Genomic DNA, 22025 nt, shown 5'->3' on the forward strand with positions numbered 1-22025 from the left:
TATTATAATAAGGAGATCACTATGAGCATTACAAAAGAAAGCATTTTTTGTGATACACGGATCAAGTGCCCTCACTGAAGAAAAAATTGACAAGACAGCCCAGAAGTCAAAGACTGTTTCAAGTATCTACAAAGAAAAAAATATATATAAAGTCACAAAAGCAGTTTCATAGCATAGCTCAGTGACAGAGAACATGTTTTGCATGTAACCGGTCTCCTCCGTACAGAGCCACCCAGAGAAGATGATTCTGAGCTAGATGGACCAGTGGTCTAACTCTGTAAAAGACAGTTTCCTATGCTCAGTGAAGTCATGCTTCTTATTTCAACAGCCTGCACCTACCAGGTATAGTTAGGTGACTTCCTTCCCAGTTAGGTTCCTAATTCACAGGCAAAATATACCTTGTGCTTCCCTGTCCACACGTCCACTGCCTCATATATAACAAGGCACACAGATGACATCACTATACAGGGATTTTACCCAGCAGAAATAATAAGGAATGGGGCTTAATATTCCCCTCTCCCACCTGGCTCCTCATAAATATAGGGAAGCGAAGAAGAGAGATGCAGAGATACCGCCTGGTTAATTTGTTCACTTGTCACTGTGGGGCCTTGGGTGTATGAAGCCTGCAAAGCCTGCTCCAGGTGCTTCTACGCTGCCCAGTAATATTATGGAACAGTAACGGGAAACCTGTGGCCATCTGGATGTTGTTAAGATTCGCATCAACTCCAGCCAGCATGGCCAACGATCAGAGATGATGAGAGATGAAGTCCACCATTTAGGAGGGCCCACATGTTAGTCAACTTTGACTTTACATATTACAGAGCCACGTCATTTTTAGGATAATGTTGTTGCTGGGAGCATACTCGTGTACATTAGGAAGAACTTCCTGACAGTAAGAGCTGTTCGACAGTGGAATTTGCTGCCAAGGAGTGTGGTGGAGTCTCCTTCTTTGGAGGTCTTTAAGCAGAGGCTTGACAACCATATGTCAGGAGTGCTCTGATGGTGTTTCCTGCTTGGCAGGGGGTTGGACTCGATGGCCCTTGTGGTCTCTTCCAACTCTATGATTCTATGATTCTATGATTCTACAGTTAACAAAGGGAGGAAGGAGGATTCTTACTCCCCCAAACACATACTTTCCCCAGGAGTAGAGATAGAAGCCTAGTGTGGACTCATCCATTTGCTTCACACGTTGGGAGAAATATTTGCTGCATTTCCCAACTGCTAGGATGTGGTAGAGGGAAATACAATTTAGAAGGCAGTCCCTAGGCTTCAAAAAGCTAAGAGGGTCAATGAATTTTCCCTGGGAACAAAGGATCACATTGTGGCATTCAGATTTGATGAAGTGTTTCTAAACTTTGGTGTTGCAATCTGGCCCACAGCAGAAACCCATTTACATTTTTAGGAAAAGAAGAAGAGAAAAAAACTTTGTGCACACCTAATCGGCATAATGCGTCTATTCTTAGGCAATACTTACTTCATAAGTCATATAAATTGAAAGAGCCACTACAACGAAGTTGTAAAAAACCATCAATTGCCTCAAATCAAAAGGTTTCCTGTTCTCCATGAACTTTGGTCCCAGGTTGGTGACAAAATAGATATATGCTCCAAGAATAAGTGTCTGTGGAAAAGGTGAGGCCATAAGCGGGTAGCCATCGACTCGTGGATCTGGAAGAGATTTAGTTTAAAAGGGACCAAGTCACTCAGCTACCATGATTAATCAATCATCAAGTATATTATTAAGCAAAAATAGGCTGTTCATTCGAACAAACATTTTCACCTGTACAGGCACATTTGTTGTTTACCTCAGCTTCTCCCCACTTTACACAAAAAGCATACCTTACGCAAGGAAACAAAAACTTGCATCCATAAGTTGCAACAATGAGAAACTTTTGACAATGGCATGCCCGTGTTATTTTTTTCCTTGAATACTACAAACAGAAGTCACACGCTCTTGAAATGCATCATTAAATTTTGCTATTTTGGCTAGATTTGAGACCTAGTGCAGCCACTATTTTGGTGTTTGATGAGTTGCATCATTTACTTCAGCAGTGGCCAACTTCAGTCTTGCCTGATGTTACTGGACTACCCAGCACAACCAAGGGTCAGCTGAAATCCAGAATCATCTGAAGGATCTTTGATTTACTCATTCCCTGTATTTTTATTGCTGTCAAATGGCAAAACAGAATAAAGTTATTATAAAGCCTTCATTGACCCACTTGACTAGTCTAGCAAAATACTTACAAGATTTAAAAGGAAGTAACTTGGTCATGTATATATTTCACCAACACCTCCCCAATGACTGGGACATCACCAAGAATGTCCAACACCCACCCCTATCATTAATGGCATATAACAGGGATGTCCAACCGGTCGATCACAATCTACCTGTCGATCGCTGGGTGTCCCTGGTTAATCTCGGGACCCTGATCAATCGCCCCCCCCCCAAAAAAAAAGCTCAACAACTCTGGTCAATCCAATGGGTAGATCACTGCCAGTTTTTTATAGTGGGAGTAGATAGCAGTCTCTTGAAAGTTGGACGTGCCTGGTATATAATATACATTAGTATCCTCAATCTGATAAGAATATTTCATTTTTTCCTTTTACATTAATGCAATACTCTTAAAAACAGGTACTAAATTTACCCCCATTAGGAAATGGGATTCCTAAATAACCTCATTGCTACACTGCTCAGAAATAGCAGCTTTGGTCTCTCCCTATACCCAATAATACAGTCTTCTTTACACTGAGTTTATCCAGTAATCCAAGAAGTATTCTTGGTGGGCATCATAACACTTTCATAAAGGAGACTCATTTGGAGACAAAACAACTTGGTATTCTGTGGAAGAATGTGAAAACACAGAGCAAGGGCACCCAGTGCCTTCTAGGTTTTAATATTTGTGAATGGCAGAAGTGCGCAAGTGCACCATCTTTCTTTCCTCCTAGGCATTAACAGAAAACATTATGCACAAATTGTTCACATGCGATATTCATGTTTGACTGAAGCCAGAAGCAAAGCCAGAAGCAATTTTGGGAGCGTCAGTTAATGTCTTCCTAGGATGCTTATTAGTGTGGAGTTTATTAGTATTTGTACATCCTGCTGACATATTGTTGGGGTATTCTAAATGTGGCATTAGGCCCTGTGTGTGAACAAGCATGCATAATTTGGCCCCTCCAGATGCTGAGGGGAAGTGCTGTGCCTTTCAGGACCTGTGTGTGGACTTCCTGGAATCACCTGGCTGGCCACTCTTGGAAACAGGATGCTAGACTAAATGGAGCTGTGATCCAGCTATGTTCTCAACAGCTGTACAGGCATCACCTTGATCATAAATTTTCCTGAATTTATGGTTATCTATCCCTTATTCCAAGACAACTAATGCTCTAAAACTGGAAACCAGTTATGTGCCATTTCATAGTTGCACAAGCATTACTTTGGCATTCTACTTCAGTGGAACTCTTAATAAACAACACCACAACAACTCTGATATTTTGAGAATCCTTTCCTTGTAGAACGCCTAAATTTAATTTATACACATTTCCATTCAAAGGAGCTGGGATCCCAATCCAGAGGTGTGTAGAAGGGATCTGACAGTACTGACAAAAGAAATGATTCCCTTTTCCTGATGTGACAACCAGCCAATGGATTTGCATGTGCTCTACATCAAAAAGTAAAATCCTGTGCCTAAAATCCTTGGCCTGTATGAATCCACAAATTCAGTAACATTGCATAGATTCTCCAGAAGTGCAATCACACCACCCAGTAAAGGGCTATCAATGGGTACAAGCCACAATGGCCATGTGCTCCCTCCGCTGTCAGAAGCAATGTCAGTTGCTGGGAATCACAAGTGGGCAGATGGCTATTTCGCTCAGGTCTTGCTTGTGGGCTTCCCACAGGCATCTGGCTGGTCACTGTGAACAGGATTCTGGACAAGATGGGCCTTTGGACAGTATTGCATTGTGCTTTTTCTGCACTCTCAAGCAATCACAGGATGCAAAGACCTGCTTATTCATTTTTCAGTTAGGTAATACACGTGTAAGATGGTATGCATGACCTTTCTGTACATTGAAAAGACTGATAAACATTGTGCAACATGTAACTCATAAAGTTAAATCCTGTTCCTCTGGAAGCAACTCATGGGTGAGTCAACACCATGTAATCTCTCACTTGTTAAACATCTGGTGCAATCGATTACTCATTTTGTGTTCCATCTTCAATTATCCCAAATAAACACCCGACTTGTTCCTTCCCAAAGCTTCCAATATGCCCACGTATCCTGGAATAGCCAAGTGCACAAGGACCTACTGGCAAAGAACTGTACATTTCAGTTTTACATAGATACTCTTAATAATACTATTTCAGCTGTTGTTAAATACCATAAAACAGAAAGTCACTGCTGTGGAGCAAGACTTACCAGCATCTTTAATCCACTCATCATAAAGTGATGCAGCCTTTAGCGTCAGATTGTTTAGGGCCATCTCCACCATGGTGAGAAGGATCTCTCCTGAGGTGCAATAAATTGGACATATTAAAATGTGCAAAGAAAAAAGAGGGTGGAAGTCTTCACACAACTGTCAATGAAATTGTTGCAGGGAAGCAAGTTGATTGTAGTGTACACTAGGCAACAGTTTAAGGACATTTAACATCAACCTCATTTTCTATTTTATGCAATGCATACCCCAGTCACAATTTCATCTTTGCACACCAAAAAAAACACCACACATACACACATGCCTGACTTGTAAAAATGGTTACCCCGAAGAAAGCCCTGCTGGATTCCATGGACATGGCTTTCCAAGTACTCAGGATCACTACTATGGTGAAGATCAATTTAATAAAATCAGAGTGCCCTTATTCTCACCAGTGCAACTTAAAGACTCTACAATCAGATGCTGTGGAAAAAAGAGAAGCTTCTCCTGTTGTTAAGCTCAGCTTTTTCTTTTCCATTTCCATCTGCTGAAGCCACAAAGTGGCAGGGCAGTCTTAAGCATTAAACCTATTATGTATGGATTTAGAGTGGGGGAAGTAGACAAATGCAAAGATAATAATGAGACCAGACTGTACTGGGTGTCCCTAGATCTGCTGAATGTCAGTTCAACCCATGTAGATCACAGCTAACCACTAGCTCAAGAGTGGCTAATCCTTAATGAGCTCCCTGAGCAAATTTTCTGCTCCCCTCCCAAGATCCTACTGATTCTGCTGGTGGCAGAAAAAAGGGGAGGAAAGTAGACAGTGATGGGGTGGGCAGAAGCCAGGAAACAAGTTGGAATGCAAATGGCCCCCTCCCTGGTCTTCAGATTGATCAATTTAAGGACAGAGAGGAGGTGATAATCTATCATCAACTGATCTGTACTGATAAGCTGAGGGAAGGGCTGTGTATGTGTGCATGTGCATGCAAGCATGAGGTGTGGCCACACCCACTACTAGCATACAGACCCTGGCAACTTGGCCAAGGGTGAATGCAGCTATCACACTAAACAAAGTCAAAATAAAAAAATTCCTTCCAGTAGCACCTTAAAGACCAACTAAGTTAGTTCTTGGTATGAGCTTTCGTGTGCATGCACACTTCTTCAGATACCTGAAGTGTGCATGCACACGAAAGCTCATACCAAGAACTAAATTAGTTGGTCTTTAAGGTGCTACTGGAAGGAATTTTTTTATTTTGACTATGGCAGACCAATACGGCTACCTATCTGTAACACTAAACAAAGGTTAGCAACTCCTGACATAGGACCAATTTATCCAGGTGGTTTAGCTGCTATCAGTGGCAGGAACGTGGCTTCCACTGACCTGGGTTGACCTGCCCTGCTGGTATGTTTTTCACACAGCTGCAGGCAGAAACACAAGCAGAACTCACTGCATTGATTCTTGGCCCCACTTTCCTCTAACCATGCCAAGAGGCCATGCGAATTGGTCCTCCAAGCTTGTTTTCCAAACTCTCTGCTTCTTCCATGTCTAAACAAGGTCCAGATCAAAAATATGCAGGGAACCAATGGTAGAACTCCTCTAACGGGATTGTAAGAATTCTAGAATGTTCACAGTCCAATGACTAAATCTCCCTGAAAATGGAAAGCCAACCTATCAGGGAGAAGGTTAGAGTAGAAATATTGTTTTCATGTTTGTTTTTATGTTTGTTTCATTTTGGTGTTCATCTTAGATAGGGTGGAGTGGTTTTGTTGGGAAAGAACCCTTTTACAGTAGTACTACATTCTTGAATATATTTTAAGCATGCTTACATTATTTTTATTATTATATTTTTACTTTGGTTGTAATTTGCTTTGAGACTTTTTGTAGTAGGAAGTGATATATATATATATATATATATATATATATATATATATATATATGCTTTCGTAGATTTTCACGGGTACAGGAATGCAGGTTTTGGTGTCTTCGGGTGTCTTCCCGTGTAAGAGTCGGGGTGTCTGTGCGACGTTTCGACGAGGTCTCACTCGTCATCTTCAGGCTGGTGCTTTCGGCTTCTTGTTACTGGAACAGGGCAGAGTCTGGTGTTTGAGTTCCTATAAATACTGTTGAGGGGTGTGGTGTATAGCCTCCAACGTTCTGGGCAGAGAGGAAGTTCCTAGATTAGTGTGCCTTTTCTTCTTTTGTTCCTTAATTACTTGAGGGATATCTTGGGTGATTTCATGAGTGATATTCCAAAAAGAAACACCCCCCAAAAACCAAGACACAGAAGAAAACAATGGCATGGCCCTCCTTCCTTATATCAAGGGCACTACAGACAAAATCAGCAAAATCCTCCATAAACACAATATCAAAACAGCCTTCTGCACCAACCAAAAAATAACCAATATCCTCAGAAACCCAAAAGACAAAATCCAGCTGGAAAACCAAGGGGTCTATGAAATACCCTGCAAAGTCTGCCCAGCCACGTACATTGGACAAACAAACAGACGAATAAATGCACGTATCGCAGAACACAAGAATGCCGTCAAAAAAGAAGAAAAAACTTCCTCTCTTTTCCAACACATGAAAGAAACAGGACACGAAATTAATTTTGCAGATTCCAAATTGCTCTTTAACATGGAACATCACCACAAGAGAATAATCATGGAAGCCATCGAGATAGAGAAACACCCTCACAACATGAACAAGCGTGACGACACGTCCCGCCTGCCAGACATCTGGAAATTAGCCCTCCCCACAAAAACCGACACCAGAACCAGAGGCACACAGAACGCCGTCACCAATCAACCACACCAGACCCAAACCCAGACCCTCTCCACAGACATATTACAGACTCCATCCAGTAACCAAACTATAGTGGCACCTCCGGATGCTGCACCCCCCTGCAATCCCTACACAGATCTGGCTGGCACAAGGCACAAAACCATAGCTCGCCCCTATACACGAAGCCAAGCCAGAGCACAACTAAATGCAGCACAGCCATCTTCTCAGAAAAACTCTTCACAAGCTCAAGAGGTCAAGACACGAAAGCTTTAGCAACTAATCTACACTTAATGACCCACCCAGTGATATTCAGAATATCACTCATGAAATCACCCAAGATATCCCTCAAGTAATTAAGGAACAAAAGAAGAAAAGGCACACTAATCTAGGAACTTCCTCTCTGCCCAGAACGTTGGAGGCTATACACCACACCCCTCAACAGTATTTATAGGAACTCAAACACCAGACTCTGCCCTGTTCCAGTAACAAGAAGCCGAAAGCACCAGCCTGAAGATGACGAGTGAGACCTCGTCGAAACGTCGCACAGACACCCCGACTCTTACACGGGAAGACACCCGAAGACACCAAAACCTGCATATATATATATATATATATATATATTTATTTAATAAACCTAACCTTGACCCTAACCGGGTAGTCATTTGCGAAGCAGGGTCAATTCCACTAGTGCTGTATGCCCAAGATGTCAATGGCAATGATAGCATGACACTGCACAGCAAAGTCTTTTTACTTTTCTTGTCCCCTTAATCTTACTGCCAGCTCTATAAAAGCAGCTTCCCAACCACAATGCTGAAAGGGCTTCAAACTCAGGACAAAGTCTTTGAGCTGCCAAGTTAACATCCTGAAACTTCAAGACAGTTCAGTATGACCAAATTCATTAATAAGTACAGTGGAACTGTGAATTTTACAATGAGCTCTTAAAACAAATCCATGATGTAAAAAAGGGTTGCTCAAGCCATTCAAAAGAAGCAAACTAAAATATTTCACAAACACCATCCCAATCACAGTGTCTCTTAATCATCAGCATCATAATTTTATTATTTATACCCCACCCATCCGGCTGGGTCAGCCCAGATAACATGATTAACAGCATTTACATATTGCTGCAGAGTATTCAAAATACTGGTTATGTGCTGTGCAAGTCAATCAATGCCTTGTTTCCCTTAATCAATTTAGGTAAGAAGCGTTAGGCAAGCAAATTCCTTTGGAAATCAATAGGCGATTGCAGGGCGAGATCACTGTGGGTTTCTTCTCTCTTATAGGACTCCAGATCAGGGCTGTGATCTCATCAATACTGGCTTTCCCAGGGAGAAACTATTTTTTTCCGGGGCCTGATCCTACACGACAGATATAAGCTTATCAGTTGGAATTCTGAAACATCCATTTGGGTCTACATAGCACTAACTGAGAGTGGCTCCCATTTAAAGATAAACATATTCCACCCCTACCACAAGTTTCTAAATTTGTAATCATTCTGCAGAATAGATACATACGCTAGTCTAACATCTTCTCAGCCTTTCCCAATTCAGACCGAATGAAGAGAGAGTGCTGCTACAAATCCCTGAATGAAACCTCCCAATGTTATTATATGAATGTAGAAAAACATAGGAAACAGAATGGACCCTCAAGGGAACCCACAGAGTCAAGCAAATGTTTCCTAGGACTCAGCTACATTAGTAAAAAAAAAAAGCATTTTAAATGTGTTATAACACTGTGACACCAGATAGTGCTGTAGAGTTTGAACCTTTGGCAACGTGATTTCCCATTGTGAGTTTTACAACATGTTTTCCTGAAATGTTTTTTTTTTGGGGGGGGGAGGTTTAATGTCTAGATCAAGCCCTAGTACAACTTTCTGGTAGTGAGCCTGAAGGCAGGGCTAGAGCCACAATGACAACTCCTGCCCCTGTGGGGTGCATGTTTCTCTCCTGATATAAGTCATTAATCAGGGTGACCAAGGCTTTTTGGTGGCAAAACCAGGCCTGAAACCAAACTGTAATGAAAGTAGATAGCCTGTTTCCTCCAGGCATACCAGCAGCTAGCTGGCCAAGACCCTCTCAGTCACCTTGCCCAGGAAGGGAATATTACAGACATGGTAACAGTTTTCTTAAACCTCCGGATGCAGTGACCTCTTCAAGAGGTTGCACCGCCATCTCTTTCAAGGCAGTGCACAACTGTCTCTCATAGTGAGGCACTAACTAATCCTTGGACCCATAGCGTCGGACCCTGTTACTAGATTTTATCAGCCATGATGAGTGGGGATCAAAAGACCACACAGTCTGCCTCACCACCACAAGCATCCTGCCCACATCCTTTGGCTGCAACAGTCAAAAACTGATCCCACAAAGTGACAGTGCTTTAGGGACCTGCAACAGACCTGAACCAATCATGGCATCGAGTTCAGCGCAGATCTGAATGATTTTGCCCTCAAAGTGATTTACAGAGATGCCTCCCAGCAGGCTACTCAGTGGCCCGTTTTCTATTATGCAACCTTGTTCTGAACCAGCCAGTTTGCTACTCTCAGCAGCTGTGCTGGGCAATTCACCAAAGATGTGAAAGAGGCTGAGAGAGATATGATCTTTCGGCCGATGCCAAGTAATCAACTTGGCTCTCTACCTGGCCATTTTCATGGCAGGACTTACCTGTGGCTTCTGACCTGCTTGGTAGCCTTGTGCTCTCAAAAAGCCAAGGAGCCTCTCAAACTCTCTGCAGCTGAATAAGGCACTTAGGGGCAATCTTATCAATAGCCCTCTCTGTCTCACTATTCCAAAGTGGACCTAGGGCATTAGCAGGAGCACCACATGGGAAATCCTTCCATTTCCATCAATCTCTGGGGGTAGACGAGAGGGTCATAGGCAATGCAACCCTCATCAGGGAGCGGTCCATCCACGACATCCATGATAACTCACCACCACCCCATTCACTGTATTATTTTTTTCCAGATCCTGCAGCTTGTGTCTGACACATATATGTATTGCAAAGGCCCCATGGTTATCATGGCAACCACAAAATCCTGGGCTGGTCTAGATAAGGCAGAAACAACATGGGCATTGAAGTCCCCAAGAATAGTGTCCTAAGATTCTGCAGCACCACACTAGAGGCTGCCACCACCAGGGTCATATCTAAGAGGTGGACAGTAAACCAACAAGCTCCCCATCAGGGGCTATACACCATCAACAGCTGGCTCCCTTTTTATCTGTCCCAACCCAACAGCCTAGCAGTCACTGGGAACTAGGATCAGATGTTCCAGTTGCTCACTCAGCCAGCCACACCTCCACAGCAGCTTTCTCTCAAGCAGACCAAGCAGCAGTGATTGTTTCACAGCAAGAAGAAGAGGAGTTTGGATTTGATATCCTGCTTTATCACTAAGAGGAGTCTCAAAGCTGCTAACATTCTCCTTTCCCTTCCTCCCCCACAACAAACACTCTGTGAGGTGAGTGGGGCTGAGAGACTTCAGAGAAGTGTGACTAGCCCAAGGTCACCCAGCAGCTGCATGTGGAGGAGCGGAGACGCAGACCCAGTTCACCAGATTACGAGTCTACCACTCTTAACCACTACACCACACTGGGGTTTACTTGGCACTGCCTCTCCTCTGCTCCCACAAACCTCACAAGCCTGGTGAGGTACTTAGCTACTTAGAAGGCGCCACACAGAAGGTGCTATTTAGAAGGTGCCACACAGCTGGCTTCTTTTTTAATCTCTCCTTATATTGTGTCCTTAAAACACTCAAAGTCAGCTAATGTGTGTATGCTGCCATTGCAAGGCAAAAAAAATAAAATGGGCCCACAGGTCCCAAAAGGTTGGCTGGTGACGCCTGGGCCAAAAAAGACATAATGCAGGGTATCAAACCTCAGAATAATGGGGAAGAGGGGCTCCAATCTCAACCAAATCAGAAATGCTAGAGGAAGGTCATGTAACCCTTTCTCATTCACTATTTCCCACAGATGGTCCTGGGACAGGGTGGAGAAGATAGACACATAGGCACATCCTTAATTCTCATTTCACCCTCCATCAGGACCAGCACCACCTTGGATGGTGTATTTAGATTGAGAAGACATATAATCTGCGTTGAGCCCTATTCAAAGTGCTCCTTAACTTTAAAGCCATGAACAACTTTAGTCCCAATTATCTTAATGTATACCTTCTCTCATATGAGTTCTGCAAAACTTAAGATCCATCCAATGAAGACCTGCTCTTCTACTAGGGACAAGGACATTTTGAATTTTCTCTTTATTTCTTTGGCCCTTTATGCACTTCGTTGCTGTGGTGTTTGTTTTAATTTTTTATTATTATTGTAGTCTATATTTTTGCATTCAGTAAGAAAACACAGGATATAAAGTTTTAAAAACACCAAAAAAATCCAAATAAACAAGACTACTGGTTAAGTGATATAAAAAACCTGCATTACCCAACAACAAAATATGATTGTTGTCTCTTGGGAGTGAACAGAATGGAAACCTGTACCTGTTTGTTTAAAACCCTACCTGACCAGAGACAGACAGCACAATAAAAACTAATTAATGAGTATTCAAAGGCAATGATTCCATCTTATCCCTATTCATTATTACTTCTCTTCTGGCTTTAGTGATACCATCTCTGCGATACCTAGCTCTTCCCAGCTATGAAACGCCCTCTATTGCAGTCCTAAGCCTTGCTAATTTAAAGAAGTGTTGTAAGGCTTACCTTTGGGGCTGGCCTTTGAGTCTCAGAACATGCTAGGGAAATTTCAATTGGCTTTATTCAGTGTTACTGGGTGAAACAGGGTGTTGGTTTTTTACCTGTCCTGAGTCTTTGTGATGGGTGGGTTATTAGGTATTTTTAGAATGGCTGGCCCCCAACTAAATAAAACCTTAAATCAAGCATATGGTTTTTGCTTGTAAAATATGCATATTAGTAAAAAGGGAAACAAGATACCTTGTTTTATATAGACTGGGTTGGCTTCGTATTTGGGGGGCCCATGAGAAAGATTTATTCTTTGGATACCCCCCCCCTTTGATTAGATCCACCTTCTTGACAGTATTGCAACTGCTCTTTTCCTTCCCCACTCCCTCTGGGCCAAATTCACACCAAATGGAGAGGGCAATATCCTCTCAATATTGCTCATATGCTCAGAAAGCACACTCTAGAGGAAGCCAACCTGCTGTCTCCCAGATGTCACTGAACTGCAACTCACATCAGCTCCCACAATTGGTCATGCCAGCAGAACAGAAGAAAATGTTAATCCAACATCATGTAGAGGACACCACACTGGCCACACAGGTACAAGTTACAAAACTGCTACCTGACTTGACCAGAGCAGCTTTTAGTAAACTGAAAGGTTTAGCTGATTAACCTAAATGATAGAAAAAAAATAGTATGCAATCCTATACAAGTCTACTCTGACGCAAGCCTGTATGGCAGCCTTCACCAAATTGGTGCCCTCCAGTGTTCTAGGGCTACAAAAACCATCAACAACCCCAGGTAGCATTCCTAATTTCTAGCTAACAAAATTCTAAAATGTTGAGTTTGAAGTTTAGCCTCAGTGCAACTTTCGAACAGAAGTTGCCTTTCCTTGGCAGCTAAACAGCAATAAATTGGCTGTACAACTGATTTGTAAAGAAGTGTCACTCCAGTGAACAAAAGTTGCTGGTGAGAGGAACAGGAATATCAGACCCGTAAACCAGGCAGGAATATCTTACCATGCAGGGAATACTTAAAAGAGTTAGTAGGCGTTTAACGCTTTCTATTTTCTATGTGTTTTTAAAAGCAAGCTCAGCTACCTTTCTTGCCCATGGGTGGGAGAAATATAGGCACACTGCAGCTAACTCCCGAAAACAAAATCTACTTTTCCTATTTTCATTTCAGTGCCAGAAGAACAGGCAGTTTCTCCATTTGCATCCACCATCTCCCCCTTGGCTTTAGTCACACAGTTAATGGCAAAAATGAGCAATGCCAATTTCTGAAAAGCAAATGGTAGCCAAAGCAAAATGAAAGAGGCAATTGCCTAGCAACATTCAAGCATGTAAGGAATTGAACACTTTCCCAGGGGGAAAAGCAAGCAAACTTTGAAACTGTGTCAGCAAAAGAAACAGAATCAGCCTCTCATTGTTTTAAACACCCTTTTCAAATACTGTTGAAAACCCATTTAATTGGTGCCCCCTTTCCGAGTGCTGCAGTATTTTTCAATTTTATGGAATGTATGTCTGGTCTTTCCACAAAGTTCCTTTAAAAAATAGTTTTGGTATCCTAAACATATGTACGGTACTATAAACCAGACACACTGGAAACAAATTAGTACAGTGGTGCCCCGCAAGACGAATGCCTTGCAAGACGGAAAACTCGCTAGACAAAAGAGTTTTCCGTTTTGGAGGTGCTTCGCAAAACGAATCTCCTATGGGCTTGCTTCGCAAGACGACAATGTCTTGCGAGTTCCTGCTGGTTTTTTTTCCCTCCCCCCTTTTTTCTAATCCGCTAATCCGCTTATCAGCTGATCCGATCAGCAGATAAGCCGCTAAAAGCCGCTAAAAGCCGCTAATAGCGCTAATCCGCTAATCCGTCAATGGGCTTGCTTCGCAAGACGGAAAAAACCGCTAGATGAAGAGAATCACAGAACGGATTCTTTTCGTCTTGCGAGGCACCACTGTACTTGTTCTGAAATTCATGCTAACAAAGATGGCCATACCTCAAACTAGTATCACATGGACACACACCCTGACAGTCAAAATAATCTCTGCATTCGAGTTGGTGGTAGTAAAGCCCTAGGAACTGGTTCCTGCATCTTGTCTACGTGGCAGCCACCCCCTTTAAATACATGCCATTTAAATGCTACATCACAACATACTTAAATACCAGAAGGTACTATAAAGGTACTATACCAATGATGAACTCAAGACTATGTCTTCATGTAATACTAGGCATCTGGCAAAAGAGGTAGCGAGAAGAAAAGAACAATAATGTTACTACTGAATAACTCCTTAAACCAGGGTTACAATCACTAAAACATAATGTATAGTTACCATTTTGGGGCTCGGAAGCCGTATTTTTCAATAAGACTTTTTGATTCCTGAAATTCATTCTGATTGTGCAGATAAAATGTCACGAATAGAATTCTACAGGGTGTGCTGTTAGTGTGTGAAAACAGGTTAGATCCAATAATCCCAGCCAATGCATCGTCATATGGTAGAAACATCAGGAGCAACCCTGGTGCCTGGGCAGCTTACCGTAATTTGTACACAAGTGGCCAATAGCCAGGTGTAAAATGCACCTGGTTAATATTAAATGCTGATTGAGACAGATTCAAAATAGGAATCTAAGGTAGCATTTATTGCATAATGGCAGAAAGACTCTTCCACTCGGCAGTCATCTGGGATAGCCCGAAATGTTCAGAACATCCAAACTACTTGGGATGAATATGTCTAGTTGTGGAATATTGGTGGGGCTATAAGCCAATGGGAAAAAGGGGAGGCAGGTGAAGAATGACACATAGGAAACATAAAAGAAAGGGGGAACCAAGAGATGTAGAACAGAAGCTAAGAGAAAGGACAGCTGATGGAAAGGTGACAGGAAGTAAACAGACCATCTAGCAGGGCTTCAGGAAAGGATAAGCAAAAGAGATATGAAACTGGGGAAAAGAAAAGTTCAGGTAAACTGAAGGAAACTTTCTATGGACTTTTGAATAGAAGTACAGTGGTACCTCGAGTTAAGAACTTAATTCGTTCTGGAGGTCTGTTCTTAACCTGAAACTGTTCTTAACCTGAGGTACCACCTTAGCTACTGGGGCCGCCGCTGTGCCACCGCCGCACAATTTCTGTTCTCATCCTGAAGCAAAGTTCTTAACCCGAGGTACTATTTATGGCTTAGTGGAGTCTGTAACCTGAAGCGTCTGTAACCCGAGGTACCACTGTACATGCATAGACAGGCTGAGTGTTAGGATCGCAATAGATTCTTTAATAAAGGTCACATTTTAAGAACTGGAGTAGGGAAAATCCAATTTGAGAGGTGCAAAAAGTGACTAGGGATAGGAGCGAAACTGTCTCAAAGAGGGAGCCCAGGCTTAATGAGGTATTTGCTTTGAATGCTAAGGAATCCAAAGCCACACATGGGATGAGGTGTGACTGCCTAAACTATTCAGGGAATTTTCAGCTGTAAATCAGCTGGTGAAAATGGATTGAAGTATTTCTGTAAAAAGATTAGCATTCCCTCCCCCCATGCACACAAAGGTGAAGATGCAGTAAAACATCCCTATGCTGGAAATTCACTAGGGAACTATACACTACCAAGAATAGTCATGTCAACCATGCATTGAGTTTGATTTACATTATACTAATAGGGCTGCAGCACCTGGGACATCAGTGCTAATACAGGATTACATGGGATATTGTGGGAGGCAGATGGGCCTACAGGGCAGCAAGGGGGAAAGGGTGGAGTTTTCATGGGGAGCAGAAGACTTTCAGTTGTTGGAGGGATCTCAAACCATCCAAATTCCTGATGAAAACTAATGAGGCATTGGGCATTTCTGGCGAAGTGGGGGTGAAGGAAGGGAAGCAGAAACTGTTGGTGCTCAGTTGCTTTAATAGCATGCAGTAAAGAGCAAGAGTACACAGTGGGAATAGAAAACCACTCAAAAATCAGCTAATGACATCTGGGGAGGGTTATCAAAGTAAAGCTCCATCACATTACTTAGGCGGGAAGGTGCAATGTATTTAATATAATGGATGGTAATTGTTCAGGAGAGGGGGAGAGGGAGGGAGGGAGAAAAATATTCTCAAAAAGCCCACACAAAATGCATTTGCCATTCTTCATCCTACTTTTTATTTACATAAATGGACAATATATAAAAGGTTTTATATATGCACACAACTAGGAAGGAGTTTAAAATTAATTGCTTCCATGGGAAGTTACCAATTTGGAAGTTTCCAAGCCGGCCTTAATTATATACCTCCATCTACTTAGAAAGATATTTTAAGATGTACTCAGAGTGTTCTACCAATGTTGATTTTTCAAGTTCATACTCTGTTTTAAACACATGAAAACACCCAAAGATCAAACACAGCCATTGCTAGCTAAAATGGTCTTTAAAAAGGAGAATACACTGAATCACTCCCCTCTCCCCATTACAATGATGTTCTCACTGCACTGGAAGTTAAGACAACCAACTTTGACTGCACTCCTATGCACACTTACCTAGGATTCAAGCCCTATTGAATTTAGTACATAGAATTTTTTTCTTTTTGATAGTTACCCCTCTGAATAGCTCTCAAAACAAGGGTTCTCTTTGACTTTTTATAAAGTGGGCTAACTGGAATACAACACAAAAAATGCTGGACAGTTTCTGCAAACTACAACTATCTGTATCATAAAGATGAAAGTCAACTTGAGTCTATTGTGAACATACTGGTTCATGTTGCAACTGATGCCAAAGGCAGCCAGTGCTTCCAGAAAGTCAAGATGCTAAATGTCCCTCCCACACTTCCCATTATTTTCATGACTCTTTCTTTTGGCTCCAGCCACACAAGAGGCCTCTAATCTGCTGCAATATCGGCCATGATAGCTAAAGGAAAGCACCATGTTCAAAGATGAAATCTTCAAAGCGTTAGCTGCCAAGGACACTCATCAGAGGTTGGCATCTAGAGTACCTTCCTTTATTCCTTGGACTCTATCTGGCTAGAAAAAGCTTTGAATGGAACACCGTGACCAGATACACCCTTCTACAGAGGCAACATTCTGGTGCAAGAAGTGAACTCTGAATTACCATTCCAGTGCCTCCCACCTATTTAAATGCTTTTGAAAACAGAGTCGCCAGGTCCCCTTCTAATTCATTTCCCCTTTAATCCAAAATCCATTCATTTCCTTTCTGGAGGCCGCAGAAGTCAGACAAATCTCTCTTCTCATCCCATCTTGGTCATAGGACTGCAGAAGAGTTTTAAGAGGAAGAGATGGGGAATGTGTGTCTGTGGTGAGGACTTCCATGCTGCTTAGTAACACACACTGTTACCCTCTTCTCTGACAAAGACCACCACCCCTCTCCAGAGATGTGAGGTGCTCACAAAGTAAGTCACACAATTGCAAAGGTACTAATGGGCATCTGCTTTGCTGCTTCCACCTCAACCATCTCTCCACAAAGAAAAGGACAAGCTGTTCCTGTGCTGTTCCTGTTTCACCTTCTGTGGATGTAGGTAGTCAGGCAACAGATGACCTCTCCTAGCCACCCCTGCCAGCCTCTTGATTACATTTCTGATTTAATGTTGGGAGGCATTTTTCTAGAAAATGTAGAATGAAGTAAAAGCCAGACCACTAAGGAGATGATGGACCGCAACCCCTTCAGCACTATTTATGACAGGTGGTCAGACTCTGAAGCCAAAATGCCCCTTTGTCTTTATTGGTTGCAGTGACTAAGAGCTACTGCTAGATGCCACCACACATACCATTACCGCCGGCACTTTCTCCTACTGAATGCCAGAGTTTCAAATGGCATCTTATCAAGCCGCACAATGAAGTGTCATTGGCAAAGTTATCAAAAGCTTTCTTACATGCCTAAAATGAGGCATATTTAGGACACCAAAACAGCTGTGCTCATGAATACACCCAAAAGAGATGCCTAGACAAAAGCAGCATAATGCACCCAGGGTTCTTCCTTAAAAGAATACCCATACTTATGTGTCAATACAGTTGGAGTAGCTACTGCATAAACTGAGGTTCTAGGAACATAAATTTCTTTGCAAATAAAAGAGGAGCTTTAAGTTATTCTCTTTACACTGTGTACTATAGCTCGGGTCTTTAGTCCAGGTTTCTAACAGAGAGTTACTCAGCAAGTTTAGGTAGTGGGGGAATGCATGAGGACAACTGCTATAAAGTTAAACTACTTGCACACAAGTGTTTTAAAAACCAATCCCATCACCTAGCAACATGCAGCAATCCCTAAAACAGCATGAACAATACAATTATTTGCTCTTATCTTGACTCCTAGAAAAGCAGCTCATACTTCAAGGAGGTGTTGGACCTCGGTGTATGGTTTTTATGACAGTGAGACCTACACATTACACACTACCATGAACATACTACTACTTATTAAGGGGTTAATAAAGTAACCTCTTTTTTTCCCCGGGCTTGAGGACCAACATAGCAGAAGCAATGCCCAGCATAAAAATGAAAAGATGGTTTTGTGGTTGTTGTGTTTTTAAAAAGAAAAGGCTTTTCAATAAAGCACAAAACATACATCTCAGGCATATGGATTCATGCCCTTACCTACCTATCCAGACTAGCACAAAAGCTAGAAAGGCTGCCAGTTTGACACCTGTTTCACTAGCCAATTTGAGATAGATGGCTGTGGGGATTAAATAACCCTCATAAACACACGCAAAGAAATTGACAGCCACAGGAATGTCTTAATTTCTGACTAAAACGTACCCTTTCTCTATCCCATCTTGTATACCTACATTTGCTAATTAAAGCAAAATTTATTAATAAAAAACAAAAAGTAGGACACGCTGGCTCTTTTCACCATGGGCAAAAATGTGCTTAAGGTATACAAGCTTTAGCCTCTGAACTGGCTTCAACCTTGGAAACAATTCTTCTCACTTTATAGCACAGCTGCCATTTGAGTAAACCAGTGTCAGTCTGCCCAGAAAGAGGCTTTTATTTTCATTTATTAAATATGTATACCACCTTTCATCCAAAGACCACAGAGTGGATCACAACTGAAAATACAAGATGAAAACACAAAATACATAATAAAAACAAGAACAAAAATAAACTAATAACCCCCATCCCACAAACACATTTAAAAGGACACAGAAATGTTAATCACCCAAAGGCCTGGTTAAAGAAATATGTTCTTGCCTGGCATCTAAGATATGTAATGGGGGCACCAGGTGAGCCTCCCTGAAGAGAGCATTCCACAAAGTGGGAGCCACCACAGAAAAGGCCCGTTCCAGTGTTGCCACGGGACCTCCATGTGGATGAGACACATGGAGAAGGGCCTCAGACGATGATTGCAGGGTTCGGGTCGGTTCATATGGGGAGAGGTGGTCCTTAAGGCATTGCGGTCCTGAGCCATTTATGGTTTTATATGTCAAAAACAGCACTAGTGATGAGAGACCTCTTCTATGTGAGTCAAGTTGACTGTATATGCAGAGAAGCTTCACAAATCTTCTCAAACAAAAGATTCTTCCAGCAATGGGTGACTGCTCAATAGAACCCCCTTATCTGCTTCCCCACTAACATTTACCGATAATGGACACTACCATCAATGGGTGGAATTCACAGTTTCTATTTGCCAACCTCTGTTTACCAACCGTCAAGCAAAAGAATGTAGAGAGAAGCAACTCTCTCCAAGATGTCATTTGCGTTGTAAAATGAATAAATATAGTAATGTCAACAACAGTAGGGAGAGAGAAGTTTCCTACCCAGTTTAGTATCTAAAGCTTGTGACCTCCTGAAAAGACTAATCTGACCTGCAAATGTCAGAAAATGCCTATGGGATCTATGTCAGTACACAAAGTCTATTGTTAGTTATAATTAATGTTTGCTCTCAGTTGCAGATGCAATTGGCAAAAAATATATATTTTTTGGCTTCTAGGAATATGATTTTTCCCAGGTGACTAAATAGCTAAGAAATTGTGACATGATTTCAGAGGTGTTCATGGATGTCAGATATACAGCAGCAGAGGCCAAACCCAAACACCAACACACACAGCATTTCTAGAGGAATAGAAAGAAAACACCTTCCCTGTATACCCCAATATAGGCCCTTTTTTGCATAGATAAAAGTTGTGTGCAAACCAGCTGCTATAGGCACATGATTTACTTTATACTGGGTCATCTGCTGCCTTGTGGGACATCTTCAGGAGAAAGCTACGGATTAAGGCCCACACAAATCGGGAGTGGAGTCCCTAAGATGGTTGGATGACGCCTCATACGCCCCATTCCTGCAACTCCTGCAGCCAAGCTGGTGCTAAACATATTGCTATGCTTTCCTTTGGACCAGATCAGCGAGGCCAAGAGGGGGGTTTTGTTGTCTGGCCATTCCAGGACCTCTGTGCACACAGCTCAGGCCTGTAACCCAGAGAGGTCATTTGGGTGCTGCTAATGCAGCAGTTTGATTTCATCCCTGGAGGTGCACTCCATTGCCTCTTGAGACAGAAGGATGCCAACAACAGAAGTATAAGAGATTAAAGCATTAGGTCCTGCTAAATGTTTGCTACTCACATACAGTAGATAGGAAGCCTGCACTGATATGCTGATGTGCTCATCAAACCCACGAGCTTCAGCACATGCAAGTTTTTAATCTGCAAGCTCTTTTGGGATTCTGCTTCAGTACTTTTCACAAGAAAAAGAGCAGAAGGAACCCACGAACTAGTCATATACTTCTACCTCTTAAATACTTTTTTGGGATGGGCATGGTGAATTTCTGAATTTGGAGCAGGCATAGGCAAACTCGGCCCTCCAGATGTTTTGGGACTACAACTCCCATCATCCCTGACCACTGGTCCTGTTAGCTAGGGATGGTGGGAGTTGTAGTCCCAAACATCTGGAGGGTTGAGTTTGCCTATGCCTGATTTGGAAAAGGGCTTTCCAAGAAGCTGTATTAAAGAAATGTGAGGTGGGGGTCATTTAAACCCTGGGGCTTCCAGACTTTGCTTAAAAAAAAAGTAAGAAGAGTTTGCAGAAAAAGCTGGCTGTATGGAATGACCCACATACAGCAAATCCATTTTAATATATGACACTCTGAGAAAGGCATTATTTTAAAGCAGAACAAAAAATAGAAGGAAAGGGCAATTCAAGTGACTTTGAAAGGTTACCAAAAAAACAACAACCAGGGATGCGTCTGCCTATGTATAAAATGCTACTTGGTTGCACATTTTGAGTTGAAGTGAAACAATTATATAAGCAGAATCAACTTTCCTAATGTCAGAGTTAAGAACAGTCTGAATGGGATTTCTTCAGGATTGGTGACTAAGCTTCAAGCCACAGATCTCAAAGGAGTGCTCTGAAAATTTGTATCATGACATGCAGAAAGACCCTTGCTGCCATGCATATGAACAAGGAATGAGAAAAGGCTTAGTTCAGAGCACAAAGGAATTGGCAGAAGGAAATTAGCAGTAGTGTCCCGGTGGTAGTTGGTTCTACACTGTACCGGCCAGGGAAGGACAAATTAAGAAAACAACAGGCATCACAGCAACTACTAACTTAGGGCATCATATGTGATGCCGCAAATTGCATGGTTTGAAGTAATAAAATATGGTAATTATATGACTGAAATAAAACAAACTGCAAAAAGCCATGATGTTCATTTGCAGTGGTCAAATAAAACGAACAGTTTCAATACTAGAGCAGACTTCTCTAAATATGTGAATCGTAGACAGACATTTTTCACTTTGGTACAGATTACTTTTTAATGCAAGGACAGCTAATTTGATGCCCTCTAGATGGCCAAAATTCTCACCTCTGTATTATCAATTTAGATTTCAAAGAGAGGGGCAAATATCACTAAGCAAGCACCTTCTGCTTTAACTTTTAAGCGGTTTGCTGGAAGTTATGTACACAGCCTCTCTGGGCACATCTTTGGACTGGGCCCAGTCCACTAAGGCCTAGCCATTTACAAGTGTGCATCTTCCCTGGCCCCACCCATATGTTTGGCTTTGAAGGTCAATATTTTAAACTTTGAACTTGCCTGAGCAAAGACACCTTTTTACAATATTCATTCATACTGCAGCTACTTTTGTTCTGTTCTGCAAACAGTACTAGAAACAGTGTAGTGGCCAAACAGTTTCCATTTCTCTTAGTAAGCCTTCTGAATATGTGCCTGGAATTCATAGTTCATAGCTAAGCACCTTGAAGTTGC

General features: G+C 42.1%; 1 protein-coding gene across 1 annotated transcript in view; it reads right to left on the reverse strand.

Moving 5' to 3' along the window:
* Positions 1 to 22025, reverse strand: part of ELOVL7 (ELOVL fatty acid elongase 7) — a 43208-nt gene that overhangs the window by 12563 nt on the left and 8620 nt on the right. Inside the window, exons 2-3 of the mRNA XM_082242278.1 lie at positions 4410 to 4499; positions 1475 to 1665 (exon numbers count right to left, since the gene is read on the reverse strand). Coding sequence (XP_082098404.1) covers positions 1475 to 1665; positions 4410 to 4482 — 264 coding nt within the window. The 5' untranslated portion in view covers positions 4483 to 4499. The remainder of the gene's footprint in view (positions 1 to 1474; positions 1666 to 4409; positions 4500 to 22025) is intronic.

The sequence above is a fragment of the Podarcis vaucheri genome (assembly GCF_965113315.1).
Source record: "Podarcis vaucheri genome assembly, chromosome: 11".
NCBI classification, from domain to species: domain Eukaryota; kingdom Metazoa; phylum Chordata; class Lepidosauria; order Squamata; family Lacertidae; genus Podarcis; species Podarcis vaucheri.